The 17,461-nt window shown below is 40.9% G+C and overlaps 2 protein-coding genes across 3 annotated transcripts; both read left to right on the plus strand.

Annotated features, from left to right (window-relative positions):
• Nucleotides 1–321: 321 nt before the first annotated feature.
• On the plus strand, nucleotides 322–9,678 carry LOC146689562 (uncharacterized). 2 transcript variants are annotated; one of them, XM_085436912.1, is made up of 9 exons: nucleotides 322–686; nucleotides 1,164–1,366; nucleotides 1,455–1,556; nucleotides 1,635–1,730; nucleotides 1,806–1,916; nucleotides 1,990–2,107; nucleotides 4,047–4,818; nucleotides 5,649–5,707; nucleotides 5,789–9,678. In XM_085436912.1, exons 1-9 carry the CDS (start codon nucleotides 653–655, stop codon nucleotides 7,288–7,290), a joined length of 2,997 nt encoding a protein of 998 aa, XP_085293038.1. In that variant the 5' UTR covers nucleotides 322–652; the 3' UTR covers nucleotides 7,291–9,678. The 2 variants fall into 2 exon arrangements, with proteins under 2 accessions (XP_085293038.1, XP_085293039.1); XM_085436913.1 differs by lacking the exons at nucleotides 322–686; nucleotides 1,164–1,366 and having other exon boundaries at nucleotides 1,494–1,556; nucleotides 1,640–1,730.
• A 3,828-nt stretch (nucleotides 9,679–13,506) lies between these two features.
• LOC146689563 (tetraspanin-7-like) lies at nucleotides 13,507–16,699 on the plus strand. Its single transcript, XM_085437473.1, has one exon. It carries the CDS (start codon nucleotides 14,049–14,051, stop codon nucleotides 15,138–15,140), a length of 1,092 nt encoding a protein of 363 aa, XP_085293599.1. The 5' UTR covers nucleotides 13,507–14,048; the 3' UTR covers nucleotides 15,141–16,699.
• The last annotated feature ends 762 nt before the right edge of the window (nucleotides 16,700–17,461 follow it).

The raw sequence follows: 17,461 nt of genomic DNA on the forward strand, positions 1-17,461 counted from the left end.
TTATCAGATAATGTTCATGCTTTTTAAATTAAAAAAATCTCAGTTAAAAGAATGCTTGGAGATATATTGTTGCAAATTTTAATTCTTTAAATCTTGCTTTGTTAGATAGGAGATATTTTTACTTTATTACGGTCTACTGTTTTGTTTTTGTTTTTTTACATGGACATGAATATCGTGGTACTGACTGCCAAGAACAAGGGTGATGTACAGAGCTGTAGTAACTACAGAGGGATAAGGCTGATGTGCCAAACCGTGACGCTATGAGAAGGAATTCTACAAGCTAGGTTAAGAAGAGAGGTGACGATCAGTAAGCAGCAGTATAGCTTCATGCTGGGGAAAGGCATGCAGATGCAATGTTTACTTGTTTACTTACTTTTTAATTTATGTAACATTTGAATTACAAATTTTTTAGGATTTGTAGGATTAGGAAAGTCTGTCCTATCTTGTCTTCCAACTAAAAACAAAACTGTAAGAAATTAATGTCAGCGAGACAAGTCGCCTGTCAGCTTTGATATTTTTATTTTGAAAAGCGGAATCGGAGTATAAGCGTTGAGGAAACGGTGCTTGCGTCCGAACAGCGCATGTTAGCTGCTAACTAAAACAAAACAACTTAACACCTAATTTTCGGCGCCACAAGAGGCACAGTGCACCCATGGAGGTTCTCGACTCTGCAGAGAAAACAAACGGTGGGTACAGTGGCAATCTGAACCAGCTGCGATATAAAGTAAGCTACGTCTATGCCGGTTACACAGTTAGCGGGGGCCGTCTATTTAAAGGAATCGTGATACGCACGATTTAAGCTTTAGCATGAAAAATAAATCAATTATTTTCAGTTTTTTTTATTATTCTGTCAAGTATTATGCTTAATTTATTGTCTAAACCATAGGTGATGATATATTTGAAGAATCGCAATTTAAAACTCCTTTTATTAAGGGCGGCCCAGCAATTATTCGGGTTCCCAAGCTTATGGCTGTTTAAATGCAGGGCAAAAAAAAATACATATGTGTGCACTGCTTTACCTGAGAAAATTATTACCATAGTAATATATGAACAGCACTGAATTAAATGAATAACATATGTATTGTTATAATGTGAGTTCTGGAGTTTAAAGTTGATTGCTGCCCTCTAAAGACCATTTGTTACATTACACCTTTATGTTTTAGATCCAAGCCTGTCTCTCTCATCCCTCCAACTCCTGGTGCCACCTCTGCAGCTTCTGTCTGCCTCCATGTGGCAGCTGGTGAAGCAGAAAGATGTGATGAACTACCAGAAGCTGCAGGAGTTCGTGTTCACAGTGACAGAGGCGATTCCTGGTCTGATCAGCCACAGGCAGAGAGCCCAGCTCATCCTCGGACTCAGAGCGAGGGTGAGGAGGTAGTCTGGCTGACATGCCATCCATGTATGTTTATTTTGCTGCGTTGATTCTGTAAAAACTCAGTTTATTGATATTTCAGTTGATACTGGAGCTTTGCAAAGGCTCGACACGCGGTTCTGTTGATTCTCAAGCAATCCAGAGCCATTTGGACAGACTCCCAGTAACCTCTGAAAACACAGATGTAAGTACGTTAAAGAGAAGCGGATAAAATAAAGTGTGCCCAGTACTTTTTTCAAGATATCACTTCAATTTGTTGCAGTATAGGGATGCAGAGGTGAAAACAACAGAGTCTACTTTTGTCGCTCTGGTTCAAAGTCTGCTGAAAGATCCAATTGAGAGGGCATATTTTTTTCAGGTAGGACATATTTTAGTATTTCATATCTTTGCTTGAAAATGCTCAGAATAAAAATAACATCTTATTATCTTACAGGAAGTGTTTCCAGTGGAATACGGTCCACAGTATGACTCAGCACTAAATATGTTATTATGGAATCTGCTCTCCAAGCTGGAAAAGTTGCTTCCAGTACCAGACCTAAAGCAGGTATTCAGTCAGATAACATAATTGTTTCAGGTGATTTTCAGCGGGTTATATTAACATTGTGCTGTGATTACAGACTGTAGCCTGGCTGGACTCAGCTCCTTCTGTTTTGGGGGAATGCATTCAGTTGTCAACTGAAGATCTGAGCTTTATCTACCAGCACTACAAAAGTTCAGGACTACTGAAAATGGCATGTAAGTAAAATGGCCTGTATTTGTATAGCGCTTTACTTTAAGTAGAGCTGCAGCAGTTTTCACAATCAACAAAACTATGAAGCAAGATGTTGCATCATCACAGCTGGGTTAAAAAGTCAGATTTAAAGTTGCATAATTAGTTCTCACTTCTTAATATTTCAAGATCAGTGGATAAATTCATAGCAACAGGTTTGTAGTGTATAGTAATGCACTTTATCAGAACTTTCTGAGATATAATGCTTATCTTAACAGGCCCTGTTTAAAGACCTATTAGTGTCATATTACCTAATGAGGTCTTTGCCCTCTCTCTGCGGGCTTACTTATGGTTCTTAGAGTTTTTAGAGGTAGAACAGGAGGTAGAGTCTTCGGCTATCAGGCCCATCTTCTGTGGAACCAGCTCCCAGTTTGGATTCTGAAGACAGACACCCTCTCTACCTTTAAGATTAGGCCTAAAACTTTACTTTTTGATAAAACTTATAGTTAGAGCTGGATCAGGTGACTCTGAATCCTCCCTTAGGCCTTGATTTTACTCTGTTATGGAGAGGAACAGCTAAAGCACCAACAGCCGAGCACTCATTCCTGTTTTACTTGTTAAAAGCCCACTTAAAGTCCACCTGGTATGCATGTATAGTTGGTGCATTTCAATATGTGAGGATCACATCTCCATGTAACCCTCACAATCACCATCTGATGACCAGATTATGTCAAATAGACCCTAGTGGACTCATTGTGATGCAATAGGCTTAGACTACTGGTTTGCTTTCCTTAACTCAACTGTGACAGCACTGACAGCACCTCCCTCAGCCTATTTCTGCGTGAGGTTTCATTCTGTTAAATACTTTTTTTTGTCCTCATAGGTGGTTGCGTGATTGTCAGTTTCTTTCTAAAATTGGAGGGTCTTTCCATCACGATATAAAGCACCTTGAGGCGACTGAATTGGCGCTATATGAATAAAATTGAATTGAATTATCTAAAGTCTAAACACCCACCAAATCTCCAGCAAACCATTTGGGGTTAGGTGATGTTTCACTCACATGCTAAACAAATAAATTTCCAGAAACTAGAAGTTGTTATTTTTCAAATGAAGTCTCCTTCATACATTTTGGCCTTGCAGTTATTCATTGATGGGATTTTCCATTTGGTTTTTCTAAACGGGGAAAATTCCACGAAGAGAGGTGAATATTAACTCAACCTTAGCTCAAAGTGGGATAGGGGTGACCTGATGGCTGTTAAGTGACAAAGCTATTTTAGTGACATTTCCTAATGTAATAAATTATATTTTTAATCTTTTTTATGCCAAAAGAAATTAAAAAACACAAGTTGTATAAACAAAACTAAATGTATTTAATCCTCTTCTTGTTTGCCATGTTTGAGTGAATTGTGTATTACAGTATGTTAACATAATTTTGACACCAAAATATAGAGGTGCTCGTGACTTCCTAATGCTTTTATCAGCAAACTTTAAATGACAATTTCTGAGAATATATCTAAGTGTCCTCTCAGGTTCAATGTTTTGAAGAGAAGGTTTGAGAGAAAAGGTTGAATTGGCTTGGAAATACAATCAAATACATCATATTACTTTGCATATAAATGAACTCAGTCATTCCATATTCTATTGTATACATTTATGTTTTAGACTGATACCACAAAATGATAGTGTAACCAGGCTTTAACCTACTTTGATTCCCACATATTTGTAACACGTCAACTAAATGTTTAATAACAGATACAATAGATGTCGTGTTCATCGCACCTAAATACATTTGTTTGTATTATATACGTGTGTGTGTGTGTGTGTACTATTATTAGTATACACTTTATACTCTTACTTCCTAGTACCTGAGTCTGTTTTGATTGGCACTATATAAATAAAATGAATTGAGAGATTTTGTTCACATATGTCTCTCTCTGCAGTAGCTGATGAGTCTCTTTTTTGCAGACGGTCCTTCTTCCACTGCTGGTAACTCCATCATGTCTGCATTATCAATCCCTCCCTCACAAAAGACAAACGTATCAGTTGGACTGGACGCCATCCATAACTACGCTAACGTATTGAACCCAGTCACTTTAGTGGGAACCGACCAGTACAGCGTGGTCACCGTTTACACTGAAGTGGAAGTCGGAGCAGCTGAGGTGGATGAGCAAATGATGGAGTCGGCTGCAGTTCAAGTTCAGACAGATTTCTATGAAGAGGAGATAGTGGCTGTAAGTGCTGATAGCGCTGGCGACGAAGAGGCTCCTGCTGTGAGGGCTGAAGAAACGAGTGAGACTGTGGATGTAGCGAAAGCTTTGGAGACGTTGACGAGAACCTTTGCATTAAGGGGGCAAGACGTACTTACAGAAAAGAACAACCAGTCATCCATAAATGACGATCTTGAACCAGGAAAGGGAACAGATGAAGGAAAAAGCCATGAAGGGCTTGAAATAAGTGACCAAGTGACTAAAGGGAAACGGGAAGTCATTGCAGAAGAAGTGACAGATGAGTTCCAGCTTGGAGGCATAGAGAGAAATATATGCGCAGACCTGAAAGATAATTCATTTTCTGCTCAAGAAATGGCAGAAATCCAGACCGAAATGTCGGAAGCACAGGAGTCTGACACGTCAGGAAACATGCGCAGATCCACACGTCTGCAACTAAAGACTTCGCCGAGTTGCAACGAGACGTGTAAAATAAAAAGGACAACAAGAGAAAATCCTGAAGAACCAAAAATGTACAAAAACATTATTTTCATTCCAAATATCTTTAGCAGAAATGTACACCTTATTAGAATAACAAAAAAAAATCTGATTAATTTGGTTATGTTGATCTTGGGTATAGCTATTATAATCTAAAGATGCACTTTTTAATTCATGCTCATCCATTTAAGTATGGTTAAAATATTCCTGGTCACGGTTAAAATATTATAAGAAAATAGGTCATTACTGTCATGTCTGGTTGGTAAATGTGAAGCCACACCCAGCATCCTTAAATGCTTGCTCTGGATCGGTGCAAATGTTAAAAAATAAATAAATCTGCCCGTCAGCACTGCTAAAACCTCACTAATTAACATGTTATAGGCTGGACGATTCCCTGGTTTTAACGTCTTTGTGCTCACTGGAGCATATTTAGTACACAGATATGAGCAGCTTCTCATCTGCAGATCAAGTTTGCATGCAGTCATTGTGGACATGAATATCGGGGTAATTTTGAGCTTTTAATGATTTCCTTGATTTGTTCTTTTTCCAAGGTGAAATGATTGTACAGCATACATATTTAATTACTTTAAAAAGCAAGAATTTGTTGTACTTGTGCACCCAATTCTTTAAAAGCTCGAAATTACCATGATATTAATCCCTATGATGAGTGCATATAAACTGCTGTATCCCAGGACAAGATGACAGACTTTGAAAGGATTTTTATGTGCTTTATGTACTTTAGCATTCTGATTAAACATTTATGGTTTCCTGTTACACTTTCTTCTACTTGTTCATATCACAAAAATGTGAGAAGTCTGAGAGATTTTCCTTTAAATATTGTGACACAGTGTTTTGATTTCTCCAGGAGCACTGCTGATGGATCAGCTGCCCCTTCTGTGATAGCCATCAAAGGATCTGACAAAGGTGATGTGATGTCAAGAAGAAAACAATGTTGAACTTCTTAAATAAATCCACTCATGTATCTGTTCCTTTATTTTAATGCAGGAGATTCACACGAGATGACGTCTATCATCTTCACCTGCTCGCAGTGTCCTTTCCATAACTCGGATGAAAACAGTCCTCCACACTTCCACATGCAGAGCGTTCGCAAAGAAGCATACAGGACTCTCTCAGGAGTTAAATTTACACCATCCCCCTCCAGCACAGATGAAATATTTACATCTATTAAACTTTTTCCCAGAGGAAACTCGGAGGAGAGAAAAGCAGAGCAGCCAGAGCAAAGCAGAGAGAGTGTTTCTCAGTTGCACGGCCGTCAGAGATCACTCACATGCGAAACATGCGGTAAGACGTTCACCCGGACATCGGATGTCAGGAGACACCAGCTCACTCACACGGGAGAGAGACCGTTTCACTGCTCGCAGTGTGACCGAACCTTCCAGCACTCGTGGGATCTGGCGAAGCACGAGAGCAAACATCACGGCGTAGCCATCTCCTTCACCTGCCAGGTATGCAGGAGCTCCTTCGCTAACCTGAGGGCGTTGACTGTCCACCATAAAAAGTCTCACTCGCAGGAGAGCCAGCTGCCTCAAATGTGCTCCATCTGCAGTCAGAGTTTCCCGACTCCGTCTGAGCTGCTGGAGCACAGGAAGTCCCACGTCACCGCTAAACGCTACATCTGCCAGCAGTGCGGCGAAGGCTTCGACACCCTACTCGCACGCTCTCAGCACAGGCAGATGCATCAGGTGAAGCGTCAGTTTAAATGTCCACATTGTGAGAAGACGTACACTCGGAGGTCTGACGTTAAGAGACATCTGTCCACCCATACTGGGGAGCGACCCTACCAGTGCAACCAGTGCAGCAAACGATTCTCGCTGCGCTTCATGCTCATCAAACACCTCCGTGTTCACACGGGTGAGCGCCCTTTCCAGTGCTCCCACTGCCCAAAGAGGTTCACCTTGGTGTCTGTGCTGGCCAGACATGAGAGGATGCACACCGGGGAGAAACCCTTCCTCTGTTCTCAGTGCGGGAAAGGCTTTTTGTCACAGGGCGAGCTCTCAAAACATCACAGGTCACACGTGGACGACAGGCCGTACTCCTGCCCTCAGTGCGGGAAGCGCTTTAAGAGCAAGAAAACACAGCAAGAGCACATCGTCTCACACACTGGGGCCCGCCCCTACCCCTGCACTTACTGCGGGAAGGGCTTCACCAAACCCTACGCCCTCACCAGACACAACCTGATCCACACAGGAGAGCGGCCATTCCCCTGTGGACACTGTGAGAAGTCCTTCCTCACCCTCAGTGAGGCTCAGTTGCATCAGAGAATCCACACGGGGGAACGCCCGTATCCCTGCGACACATGCGAGCTGAAGTTCAAGAGCTCGTCCGAGCTGGCACGACACAAACGCAGCCATTCTGGCTTAAAGCGGGTGAAGCCGCGCTGCGAGCGGTGCATGATGACGTTCGCATCTAAGGCCAAACTGAAAAAACACATGGAGACACATAGAGACGAAGGAGACACAGTGCAGTCTGTAGAGACCAAGGAATGAAACTTGTAACAGAAACTCCCAGAGGTTAAATAAGTAGGGTGGGGAAGGAATATTTTGTTTAGATGTTTAGATTTATATAATTGGAGAAAATATATTTTATGCAGATCAGGAGCGAAACAACAGGCCCTCAGCTTGTCAGCAAAATCGATTTTTTCTTTTAAAAAAATAAATTTTTATATTGGCAGTTTTACTCTTTTCACTTCACAACAAGGAAATCATATTCAAAATACTTTCAAACGGAAGATGAACAAAAACTGCTCCTGTAGTGGACTTTTTCACTGCATGTACTGCCTTTTTCCTTCTTTGTGTTGCCATTGTACTATTGCCCACCTGAAACCAAAGATACTACCAGCAGGTAGTAAAGAAAGGAAAAACATGATTTTCTAGACTTCTTGGAGAACTGTTGTCATCAAACATTAAAATGAGCATCATGCAATAAATCATCCTTTTATGATGTATGTAATGTTTCTTTTTTTGCTGAGAAAGTGTTGTATGTTGGATTGCATTCAACTTTAAGGCCAAACCAAGCAACCTCAAAGGGTTACATAGTTCAGTGTTGTGATGAGTAACAATGACAGGAAATCAGAGGTTGATATCTCGGCGGCTACTGAATGCATTATTGTGAAATGTGGTCAGACATGCACATCCTCCCCTCAGGACTATTTATAATACCTGTACAGAAACAGGTTTTCTGTCACCGCCATTGCCTTACATCTGTAGTGATAATTCTGCTCGTTAGTAAGTCTTAGCGCTTTGTTGCGGTAAGTTTCTTCCATTTAGGCCTTAATAATTTGAGACGATAAAAGACCTGAACATACACAACATGCAAAATGCATGGACGGATTATGAAAGTTTAGGGCCTCTGGGCACATGTATCTTCCTCACTCATCCCACAGAGAAGCTGAAAACCACGCAGAGTTTTGGTAGTTTTGTCTCACCAAATAGACAGTTTGCTGATGTTCTACAACATTTTGTCTCATTACAGTCATGTTTTATCCTATGTTGGATCTTTGTGTATCATTTGATTGTTTTTTTTAATCTCTTTATCTTTCTGTGTCTCGGTTTTTGTTTCATATCTCATTTTGCACCACTGATCATAAATGCACCCTCTCCAACTTTTCATTGCTCTTTGAGGTCCTTTATGTTCTGTTTGTCTCTTCTTCTTTCTTTTTTTTTGTTTGATTTTGTGTCTCTGATTCAGTTTTGTCCGATCACCATCTCGTTTTGTGACATACACGAGGGGCCCATTTAGGACCTGCAAGCAAGCCTTAATTTGTTTAAATGTGGAACTCTTGCGAAAACGTGCTTGGTGACATTTGGTGCTGTTGAGGTGACCTTGAAAAATGATTCTGCATGTCAGGTGATGTGTCTTCTTTATTTGTGTCGGCAGTTCACATAAAAACCAAATGACTCATTGATCTGATGGTTATGGTGTTATAAAGATGATAAACATAACCTAATTTCCTTCACACAGCTCCAGCTGTCTGTGGTAAAAAGCAGTCTGTCCCCTTCATTTTCTGATAGAGTTCCTCATACACTAACTGAGAACTAATGGTGTTCGGTGTCTATTTTAAAACATTGGAAAATTTTCCATAACTTCATGTAAATTTTCTGCTATGGTACAAGGCTGTTGTGAAGTTTGTGAGGATGCTCTCTGCATCGATGCAGTCCAGAAGAACTCTTAAGAACACAATCTCAGACTGTGAACCGCCTCCATACATGTAGCCTCTTTGTTCTTGTGGGTGTCATGGGTGGGTTGCCACAAATTAAGTGTGGCAAAAGCCTGATCTCTCCCATAAATCTGATTTGCCCTCCTGTGCACCAAGAAAAATATATGCTGTCATATCAATGCAACAGTGGATAATGAAATTTCCTTGGTCCCTGTTTTTGAGCTTCTTGAATATTTGGGGGTTTCTGGTTTAGTATTTTTGATGTTGTGGTCTCTATATTGTGTATTATTATGTCTTCTGGTTATAGTGTTATATTTATTTTCCTGGGCTTATGATGAATCCTGTTTTCTGTGCCGTTAGTTTTCTGATTGCTTAGTTGATTGATTGGTTAATTCCCTTTTGGTATTCCTCTTCTATTTTTTTTAGTCTCGTCTCTTTCTGTTTTAACTTCTGTCTTTGTGTCAAGTTTCCATATGTTAGTGCTGGTCTCAGTATTAGTGTCTTCCTGTTATATTTTGATAGGCCTATGTGCACCGTGTTCCATTTTGCTTTCCCTGTCTCTTTAGTCTGTAATTAGTGTAAGCTTTATAACTTCCTGTTTCCTCATTACCCTCGGTGTATATATTGTCTCAGACTTCCCTCGCTCTTTGTTGTGTTCTCCCTCTAGCTGTGTGCTGTTTGTTCTGTGTGGGTAATATAAAGTTTTTATTGATTTTGACCTTGACCTTTGACCAATTTTCCCAAAATTAAATCAGTGTTGTATCTACCGTCACATAAAATTTGACAATGATATCTTGAAAACTGTTGATGTTCGAAAAAGCATGTTCAAAAGGAGAACTGTATATTATTACATTATAATATATTGCTATATTAGTACCATTTATCTCTGTTGAGATGTTGTTGTACCTAATTTATTTATTTATTTATTTTTAATTATACTGTTTTTTGTTCTTGATTCTTTTCTTCTTTTTTTCTCTCTCTCTTTTCCCACCAAAAAAACAGAAGAATTGGTAAGCAGAGCCGCGTCTTGATGCATGCTCAATCATCCAGGTAAGTAAATCCCAAAAGGTTCGTTCTATACATCTGGATGTAGCGTTTTCAGTGGGAGAATCTTCTTCAGTCTCAGCTGACTGCAGGTTTCCCCAATCTTAGAAACAGGACATTTGCACAACAACTGAACCTAGTCTACTCAATGAACAATGGTCTGTGAGGTCAGTTCCTTTATCATTAATATGCAAATTGCCATGACCATTGATTAAGCAGATTCACATTATAAGGTCAAAAAATGATCATAATTAACTTTGATCAAGTGATTCTAAATAAAGTAAATTTAGAAATTATTTATATAACACTCTAAGTGACTGACCTGGAACTTTCTTACTTGTATGTGGTGTTGTCGTCCTTTAGTAATGGCATATATGATGCTTACTTTGTGGTCCAGACCATCCAAAAAGCTTCACTAGTGGTGAGTGAAATTCTAGCACTACTTAGCAGATGCTGTCTGTGTATCTGTGCTTTGTACCGCTAAAGTTAAAGATTGCTAGCATTAGCGCGTATTATAGCACTCCACTCTTTCATCCTAATATGGTCACTTCATGGTTCAAAAACACAACAAAGTGATAGCTAAAATGCTAACACTAAAGAGTCGAAATATGTAAAAGCAATGAGTGACATCTGCAGCTGAGCATTAGAGCTGAATTAAGAAAAAAAATCTTAGTGTTCATTTTGAGAATACGGTTGAAAGTTTTTTGAGAAAAAAGTCCAAATGTGGAGATTTAACCTGATGTTCTAAGTCAAACAACTGCCATGGTTGCTATACGCTCTACAAAATGCCTCATGTAGATGAATTTGTGAAACAACTTGATTAGCCAGCTTAGCTAATGTTAGCAATGTACATTTTCTAATCTTCAGGTTTCTGTTGCCATACCTCCCCTGTGTTCCGCTCTTCATGTTTAGACACTCATGTCTTCATGTTTTATCTCGTTTGGTCCTACTTTTCTCTCGTCTGTTTTGTTCTTATATCTGCCCCAGTGTCAAGCGTGTCTTCTTCTCAGTGTGTTTTCTGTTTTATCGTGCTAGTCTCTTGCCCTGTGTTCAGTGTGTTCAATTTTGCTTCCCTCATCTCGTTATGTCTATTAATTCCAGCTTTGTTCCCCTGTGTTTCCGCTTCCCTATATCACCCTGATGTGAATATAAGATAAGATAACTTTTATTAGTCCCACATGTGGGAAATTTGTTATATAGTGTCAGTTTTCCTTTGTCCTTTAGTGCATTTTTTGCCTGTCTGGCTCCTTCTATGTTCCAGGTTTTAGGTTTTTCTATGTTCTTTATGTACCACACCCTTAGTGTTTAATTTCACCCAGTTGAAGTTAGTTACTCTAGTCTCAGCTTACCTTTTGTTAAGATTCAGTTTCAGCCTCTTTATCTGCATTTGGGACTCAAATTTTGGGTCCTCATCCTTACTCCACATGATTTGCGCACCCAGACCGTGACAAGACTTTCTTTCTAATTTCATTATTTCCACTTTATTCTCAAAATAGAATTTCAAGTTTTGACTTGAAAATGAACACTAATACTTGTTTTGTTTTGTTTTTTAATCAGTGTGGCCTAGCCCCTCTTTAATTTGGTCTGTGGATAATTCCCAAACAAAGGTATCTGTAAAAGCGTAAACATGTCATGGTCCTGAGTCTGCCGACTCAGTGTTTTGTGTTTCTTTATGCTTTTGTTTATCCTGAGTATGTATTCTGTTATGATTTGCCAGTTGTTAGGTTACTGTTCTGTGCTTACCCTGGTCCCACTTCTGTGTTCTGTCTGTCTATGGCAGGGGTGGGCAATCTCAGTCCACGAGGGCCGGTGTCCCTGCAGGTTTTAGATGTGTCCTCGAACCAACACAGCTGATTTAAATGGCTAAATTAGCTCCTCAACATGTCCTGAAGTTCCCCAGAGGCCTGGTAACGAACTAATCATGTGATTCAGGTGTGTTGACCCAAGGTGAGATCTAAAACCTGCAGGGACACCGGCCCTTGTGGACTGAGATTGCACACCCCTGGTCTATGGTGTCACACTGTCTGTTTGTGAATCTGTCTGTTTAGTTAGTTCAGTGTCATGTCTGGTTCTCTGTGTCTGAGTTTCCTGTTTTATTCTGAAAGTCCCTGTCTCGTGTGAGTGTGTTCAGTTTACGTTTCCCCTGTCCCGTCAGCTCTGACTTCTTCCAGGTGTGTTGCCCTCCTGTCTCTCATCCCCTGATTACTGCTGTGTGTATTTAAGCCCTGTGTGTTCTCCTGCCTGTTGCCGGTTCGTCTGTGTTCCACGTTGTCCTGTCCCTTGTCTGCGGCTCTTTGCCTCGCTCCCCGTTTCTTATGTTCTCAGGTTTGTTATTTCGTTTTTCCAGTTTAGGTTTCTTTAGTTCCCTGTCATCCCTCACTGCCTATTTGCCACTACACCACCCTGTAAATAAACATCACTCGAATCATGAGTCATCACCTGCATTTTGGGTCCTCCTTTCCTCCAACACCACACAGCTCGCTTCGGCAGCCGTGGCAAAACATGTGTCACATTCCTGCGCTCACCACAGATCCCAGGAGATCTGAGATTGGCTGTGTTATGTTTCTCTCTGCGTGCAGATGGCCACTTGGCGTGATGGTCGAAAACATGAAAAGATTAATATTTTATAAGAAGTAAGTGGTGTGTAGATTTTTGGCCATTTTTAACATCCTATAAATTACAAAATGTTTGAAGTCACCAGTCAGTCTCACTTTATCCCAGTCCCACTAAAATTTCATAAAAGTAGAACGACATTCAACGATATTCAAATCTTTTTTTTTCTTTTTGGATGTAGTCCACAGCTTTTGTAATTTTTTATACTTTGGTAAAAGTATTTCAAACACCAAAACAATTTCTCTAAGATTTAAAGAATTTTTTTTTTTTTAAAAAATCAGCATTAGGGAAACATTATCTCTGCAAAGATTTCTAGGACAATTCAGAGGCTCATTACTAAAAAGGCCAAGGCTCTTCCAGAAATTTTGATTTAAAAAAATAAGCCTGTATTATGTAAAAGCACCCTCAACAGGGAAGTTTGAAATGATGTGTAAAAATAAAAAAAAAACAAAAGAAGAAAAAGCAAAACTGGCTTAGATCCCAAACTGCCACAAAATGAGATCAGTCTTCTCCTGCCACTTTTTCTGGGTATTCCCTCTCTGTCATCATGTCAGTATTATGGTTATCCTTATAAAAAGAGGAAGTTGAATGTGGTTAATTAACCGAGATGTTTTCATTAGCTCTGACTAGGCAGGTAGGTGATTGGTGGAGAGGGCATGCCAAGCAGGAGTCACCAGAATAAAAATGTCCCTGTCATATTAATGGGAGACTAACTGAAGCAGAATAATAGTGGGTGAGGTAGTGGGTTTCTATTTTTAACTTGCCTTTTACTCACTTTATATTTTCGTTTGTTTTTTCTACTGAACATCATTAAAATACATAAGTATCAGTGTTTTTGTGCTACAATAATAATACCAGTGCAGTCCTGATGAAGCAGAATAGACTTGTTTGTATTTTTAAAAACAATATGTAGTATCTAAGGGTCTTTTAAGCTTTTAAAAATAACCTTTTACTGCACTTATCCTGGAATCATTTATTCTACAAATGGAAAACTGTAAAAGTCAAAGGGATGGCTCCTCCACACCGAGAGAGGGTGTGCATTGGTTGATTCTCGGTCATTTCCCCCTGCAATCACCTCTTCTCTTGATCAGGGCAGCGGCGAGCAGGCAGATGTCGGGATGTGACTGTCAGCGGAGGACTTTGGAGGACTGGTGACCAAGCAGGTGGAAAAAACCTTCAGAATAAACAGATAAATAAGGTGGAAACAAGGCAGCTGCGGATGCAGATAACGACTCAACGCGCACCCATCAGTGTGATTTACAGTCCAGTTGGCAATGGTTTTGCTGGTGGCGGATTAATAAACAGTCATAAAGCTTTGGGAGAACGGCTGTGTGTGTTGCAGGAGGACGAGGGTGAAGGCACTGATAGGAGAAAAAGGAGGCGAGAGGGAGAGTGTAACGGAGAGAGAAGTGAGTAGATAAAGCCAGGATTATGAGTGCACTGCCTTACGACTCGCTGTCGGCTCGGCCGAGTCCCAGCAGACAAGCTTTGGACTGGGAGCATGAGCAGCTAGCTGTGCGACGACTGTCTTCACGGAGTCTTGACTTGCTGACTCCGCCTCCTCTTCCTCGTCGACCCTCTGCCATCCCTTGCTACCTGCTGCCTCCATACCAAGGTCAAGAGGAGCAGCTCAGCCTGCAGCAGCAGCAACAGCAGCATCTCTCCTTGTCCGTGTGCTCAGAAGCCTCCCTGGCGCCCCCTGCTCCTCCACCTGTGGGTGCTGGCCCACCCTGCTGCCATTCCGTGGGAGTCATGCACCTCTTGCGTCTGGGTCTCCTAGCCTTCAGCTGCCTCTTCTGGGCAGCTGGACTGGCTATCTTCACACTGGGCGTGTGGGCTCAAATTTCCCTGGCAGACTACATGATGCTCTCCGCCAACCGCTACCCCAATGCCCCGCTCATCCTTCTGTCCACAGGTGCGGCCATCACAGCATGGGGCTTCCTGGGTTGCCTGGGGGTGGCTGCAAACCTGCCTTGCGTGCTAAGGGCTTACGGCTTCTTTCAGCTTGCTGCACTTGTAGCCGGTTTGGCATCAGGACTCTCGGGCCTCTTCTACCGTGAAGAAATTGCCGGTGGATTTCGCAGCGGTTTACAGCGAGCAGTGGCGGGCTACACAGAGGATGAAGGCCGTGCTGATGCTCTAGACAGCCTTCAGAGGGCTCTGAAGTGTTGTGGAGCTGACGGTTGGCGCGACTGGCTTGTGTCTGACTGGGCTATCCAGCATATGAACTTCCTGCCCATTGAGAACGGCACCTCGGTGTCCTTGCCCGACAGCTGCTGCGTGAGGCGAAAGGGTTGCAAGAATCGGCCTCTTCTGGCAGATGACGGTGACGGTGTGGCTGCCGCGGGGATCCATCCGCATGGCTGCTTCCGCAAAGTCTTCAGCTTGGTCAATGACAATGTCTTCCATATTGCTGCTACTGTGCTGGGGTTAGCCTTCACACAGATTGGAGGCATTGCCCTGGCTTGTCTGTTAGCCAATAAACTGGCACCGAGACAGCATGGACGTGTAGTAGCACATTAATACTTAATTAATAAGGCTAGCTGGTGGATTGGCCATTTGGGTTTAATAGAGTTGGGAAGTTTGAAAACCCCCAGGAATTTGTAGGACTTATATAACACTAAAAGTTACTCAAACATATGACACGTGATTCTTTGACAAAACAGTCAAAGGTCCAAACTTGTGTTCAGAAATCCAGCACATTGCTTAAATTCCTTCACTGTCCTTCTTTACAGCTAGATGAGGGAAGCTACAGATAGATGCCAGGGAAGTCAATATGCTCTTTTTCCTCTTTGCATTGCAAAATCGGGCATTTTCCTGAAAAATTTAATACCTTGGGGCTGAGCACTCTATAGATTACCAAACTGATCATTGTGTAGTTAATATTTACTTTAAAATGAAGTATTACAGGAAAAAATGCATATTGCAACTTTAATGATGTTCTTATATTATCCTTCAGCGGTTTCAGTCAAGTTACTACTTTTGTGCGTCACTTTTGCCTTTGCAGCTGTATTACACTCACTGGCCTCAGCATGAATAATGGAGGTTGTCTTCTCATGTAATGTTTTTTGTGCTACATGCAACAGCGTAGGAACAACTGGGTTTGCGTAACAGACTTCAGATCTCACCCGGTGGCAGTACAGTGAGACATTTTCTCCTTTTTGCTGTATGAATTAATTAAGAAATATTTAAATGATGGCATGAAATAATATACCTCTCTGTGTTACATACTTGATCCTTGGACCTTTTCACCTCTGGCACACCTCAGTCCTAAATGCACAGGAATGTTCACCAGCTGTTTTCCACTTTGATCGTTTAGTCTGGCTGTGCTCACAGATGTTTGTATCTACTTCATTTAGTTTTCCCATCTCAGAGATCACTCTGTGCTGGTTTTGGTGCTTTAAAAAGAGATTAATATTACTGTCTGGTATTTTGTGTTGTTTTTACACCCAGTAGTGCGTACTAATTTCCACTGTGTCGAGAGCTTTGGTTAGAGAGTTTATTCAATTATGACTGCTTTCGATCAGTTTCTTCCAGATGTCACTGTGTTGTTCCAAAGCACATCATTGAAAGGTATGACTAGAAACACGCACTACTGGCATGAAACAACAAGCAACAGCAAAAAGTTGGGTTATATAAACATTTGTCTTGCTCTTCTTCTTAGATTTTTAGCTTAGCATTATACTTGTGAGACATATGCAACCTTATAAAGAAAGTATTTCAATAAGATGAATGTGAATGTGTTTTATTGTACATGTTTTAGTATTACTATGCACTGAAATTATATGAAACCCTTTCAGCCTTCTCATTATGGTGCATCTCCAAATTTCTTCCTTTTTATTGTTCTTATTAATGTAATATATGATAAACGTTCCCTATTTAATAATGCATAACTGGTATATGATTACCAGCTCTGCAAGCAAGCATGACCTACACTGTAAACTATTTATGTAAACAATAAACAAAGAAAACACTTGCCTAAATATGTGATATAATGTTGATTGCCACAGTCTTCTACCCTCGATTATGTTAAATGTATAAATTCTGGTAATGAAGAATTGATGCATAATAAACATGTTGTGAAGCTCTTTGGGGTTCTAATGTGTTTTTCTTTCTCTTTAATGTTGATTTATAGCCTTCATCTTTAATGTGGGAACCTTTTGCATGCATTTTAAAGAGCTATAGAAGCAGCTCTATGTCTTTATTTCGTTGGGAAGGTCATGCTGGAGGTGTGCCAGAGCAGGAAATTCTCATTGCATTGAGAAGTAGATCATGGCTGGGACCTCTGGCCACGTAAATCTGAATTATTGCTAACTGAGTGACATCTCATTTCTGCTGTGCACCTGAGACGATGGTGATTAGATCTGCCCTTGAAGGGAGATAACAGAGTGCAGCATATGCACAGCTGAGGGTGATGAAACAGAGCACCCTGAGCCAGCATTGATTGGTCAATGGAGCACAAAATAATAAATTATGGAAATAGAAATTGTGATCAAGTCTTTCATACTTTACCCCCACATTTACCTTAAAACCAACATCTATGACTGTTAGATGTAGAGAGACTTTAGGCTATGACCTCTGAACAATGACAACCATTTTCATGACCTAATTATGCTATTGATTAGCCTACATTGTGCTCTAATAAGGTTTCTGTCTGATTAGGCTGTGCTTGTTGTATCCTATTTTGCCCGAGGTTAGGCCATGCCTCCACCTCCAGTTTAATCAAACCAAAGAGGAGCTCTGAGAGAGATTTAGACACCTGAATTCAGACAAACGCCAAACTTTTTATGCTCTATTTCTAGTCCATTTGAATTGAATCAAAGGTCTGAACCCAGCATACACGA

Source organism: Copadichromis virginalis, linkage group LG17 (genome assembly GCF_057382275.1).
Source record: "Copadichromis virginalis isolate Kocher_CV1m ecotype Utaka linkage group LG17, C_Virginalis_male_GT1.1, whole genome shotgun sequence".
Classification (NCBI taxonomy): Eukaryota; Metazoa; Chordata; class Actinopteri; order Cichliformes; family Cichlidae; genus Copadichromis; species Copadichromis virginalis.

Coding starts and splice junctions, on each gene's coding strand:
- LOC146689562 (XM_085436912.1), top strand. CDS start 653: ATGGAGGTTCTCGACTCTGCAGAGAAAACAAACG. Junction 1,367..1,454: donor TCCTCGGACTCAGAGCGAGG/GTGAGGAGGTAG, acceptor TTGATATTTCAG/TTGATACTGGAGCTTTGCAA. Junction 1,557..1,634: donor TAACCTCTGAAAACACAGAT/GTAAGTACGTTA, acceptor AATTTGTTGCAG/TATAGGGATGCAGAGGTGAA.
- LOC146689563 (XM_085437473.1), top strand. CDS start 14,049: ATGAGTGCACTGCCTTACGACTCGCTGTCGGCTCGGCCGAGTCCCAGC.